Source organism: Anopheles merus, chromosome 2R, assembly GCF_017562075.2.
Source record: "Anopheles merus strain MAF chromosome 2R, AmerM5.1, whole genome shotgun sequence".
In the NCBI taxonomy this organism is placed as follows: Eukaryota; Metazoa; Arthropoda; class Insecta; order Diptera; family Culicidae; genus Anopheles; species Anopheles merus.
Genome location: NC_054082.1, coordinates 54,868,347 through 54,871,245, shown reverse-complemented (window position 1 = coordinate 54,871,245; position 2,899 = coordinate 54,868,347). Strand labels below are relative to the sequence as shown.

Below are 2,899 nucleotides of genomic sequence, written 5' to 3'. Positions count from 1 at the left end.
GCCGTTGGTCCTGCTCGGTTTGCGAACTGTTATCAGGGAAGATATCGATTGTTCTGTTGCCGAGATGACATACGGACAGCCACTACGAATTCCTGGCGATTTTTTGGAACCCTCGAAGACGGAAATATGTCGCTCAGAGTTTGCCAAACTGCTTTGCCGGACCATGCAACAAATTGGACCAATCAGAAACTCGCATCATGACAAACGATCGGTATTTGTTCCGAAGGATTTGCAAAGTTGCAAAAGCGTTTTTGTTCGAATTGATTCAGTCAAGCGGCCTCTTACACACCCATACGAGGGACCTTTTCAAATAATCGAAAGGCATGAAAAGTATATGGACTTAAATATGAACGGTGAGAAACGAAGGATTTCGATTGATCGTATTAAACCAGCATATATTTGCAAAAAGGATTCGAATGAAGATAACGAAAGAACAAAAGTTACGCCATCCGGTCACCGTGTTCGGTTCTTGGCGTAACTGAGGGGGACTCTGTGGTGGATTGCTTATAGCAATGTCTTAGTTGTAATCAAGTAGCCATTGGTTACAGCAACCGTGGTTACACTGAATATCGAATAAATGTAGTTAGTCTTAGTTCACTCTTAGAACGGTTTACATCGTCTTTCAATCGCTCCTACACTACCAACCATGGCAGACCCGAATCGAGAGATTGCTTGCGTCCGGTATGCAGCTCCCAGAACGTATCGCCACCGATGACCACATCGACCTTGCCTGGGATGTGATACGTGGGGTCTGCTAGCGTTACATCCGGGACGTTCCACGTAGACACGTTGATTGGTGAGGTGGGAATGTCCGCCGAGGGTGTATCCAGGATCAGAAACTCCAATGGGGTGGTGAATTGAAGGTTCCTTGAACGAGCGATCGCCGTGGTCGAACCCTTTATCTGCTGCCTTGAAGTTCCGATGCCAGACACTGATACATTAACTCTCGTTCGAGGTGTCATGAGCTTCCGAGCTAACGTATCCGAAATGAAGTTGGACATGGAGCCCGAATCCAGGAGCGCCCGTGCCTCATGCTTCTCTCCATAATCGTCTACGATAAACACTATAGCCGTCTCGAGAAACACCATATCATCATCTGATTGGGCTGACAAAGCGACTGTAGGTTGTTGTGGTGGTTGATGAAGCAGCGTATGATGCCGTTCCTTGCACGAACGGCAAGAATACTCGGATTTGCACGATCTCACTTGATGGGAACAACTGAGACAATTCCAGCACAATCCCTTTGACCGTGCGATTTCCCGCCGCTCCTGAGTATTTTTGGCTAAAAATACCGGGCAATTTCGAACCAGGTGATGATCTGCACACTGCAATGGACAGCTCACTTGTTGAATGGTCGATGAAACGGGAGTATTCCTTTGCACAGAAGCAGCGTTGGTTACCGACCGCCGTGGTGCGGTGGGCCGATATGCCCCGGCCACCTTGAACGGAACCACAATCCGATCGCACGAGATACTCTGGCTCGATTTTAGGATTTGGATTCGGTCTTGCAGGAATTCGATCAACTCGCTGTACTTATCCTTTTTCTTATGCACAGAATGCCTTTCCCACGCCAGAATGGTCTCATTGTCCAGCTTCATCAGCAACATGTTGGACAAAGGCGTGTCCCATGAGTCGACAGGTTCATGCAGCTTCTGCAACCCATTCACATATCGCACGAATTCATCTACCAACGACGTCAAGCCATCGACACTTTCTGTTGCAATCGCAGGTAGGAAATGTAGCCGTCGCCAGTACTCGCGAATGAGCATCCGTGAGTTGTCGTATCGCTTAAGCAGCGCAGCCCAGGTAACAGAATAGTTTTCCGTGGTCAGAGTAACATGTTCGAAGGGAACCGCAGCTCACTTTCAGGGACGAAAGTAAGTACTGCAGTTTTGCAATTGGCGGCAGCTCGGCACTTGCGTCAATCATCGCGACAAAGCGATCGCGGAATGACAACCACTTTGACGAATCACCGTCGAACGTTGGTAATTCGATTTTGGGAAAACGTATGTTTGATGTGTTTGGCCGTCCAAACGCTAGGGTTGAGTTTGCCAATAAGGAGTCGTCGAGCGAATTGGCTTCCTTCCGCTGGTTTTCTCTAAGGAACGATTTTAGCCGCCGGCAGCGCTCTTCCATATCGATCCTGTCAGTAATACAGGCTTGAATCGCATCACTGGTGTCGTCATACTCTTCCAGCTTTGCCACCGCGGCAAAAAAGTCCTGTCTGTGTTGCTCCAAACCCTCCATAACCTCCGGGATTTCACCTACATTTTCGGGTTTGAAGTTCTGCTTAAAGCGCTCCAGCGCCTTAATGTTTTCCACTGCGACGAGTTTTTTGTGCTGAGCAGATTTTATCTTCTTGTCCATCTTAGCTTCCGTCAGATTTTCACGATAATGTCTATAACGCGATATGAACGTTCACGAAACTGTAGCAATTCGAATTTACGCGGGAAAAATAAACCACGATTCACGATCACGAAAATTCGACCGATGCCCTTGCTGCAGGGCTAATGAACTTGAACGAGCGCGAGAATTCGAAATGGCGCGAATGATGACTTGCACCGTGCTCGTGATGCGGAGCGTTCCGAATTTGCCGTTGCTCTTGATGCAGAGCGAAAGAAAACACTTAGCACGCACGTATCCGGTTCGAAGGACCAAACATGTGAGAAAACCTCACGAATGTTCGTATACGGTGTACAACTCGTTTTCTTTCCCGATATTAGAATAATTTGTGTCGGTTATGGAAATAAATGCGACTCGTTCAAATGTCCGTTTGCTACTGTATATTCAATTGTCAAGAGTTCATTACATAATTCATTTTGAGTTCATTCTGTTATCCTTATCTATGCCTATGAGTTCATTTCCTATCCTATTTCTAAATTGAGTTCGAATTTCGAAT

General features: G+C 46.9%; 1 protein-coding gene across 1 annotated transcript; it reads right to left on the bottom strand.

The window, feature by feature from the left end:
* Positions 1-632: 632 nt before the first annotated feature.
* Positions 633-2,367, bottom strand: LOC121600357. The gene is made up of 2 exons (XM_041928859.1): positions 1,864-2,367; positions 633-1,787 (listed from the first exon to the last, which is right to left on the bottom strand). Exons 1-2 carry the CDS (start codon positions 2,365-2,367, stop codon positions 633-635), a joined length of 1,659 nt encoding a protein of 552 aa, XP_041784793.1.
* Between the last annotated feature and the right edge of the window lie 532 nt (positions 2,368-2,899).

Coding starts and splice junctions, on each gene's coding strand:
- LOC121600357 (XM_041928859.1), bottom strand. CDS start 2,367: ATGGACAAGAAGATAAAATCTGCTCAGCACAAAAAACTCGTCGCAGTG. Junction 1,788..1,863: donor ACTTACTTTCGTCCCTGAAA/GTGAGCTGCGGT, acceptor GCGCTGCTTAAG/CGATACGACAACTCACGGAT.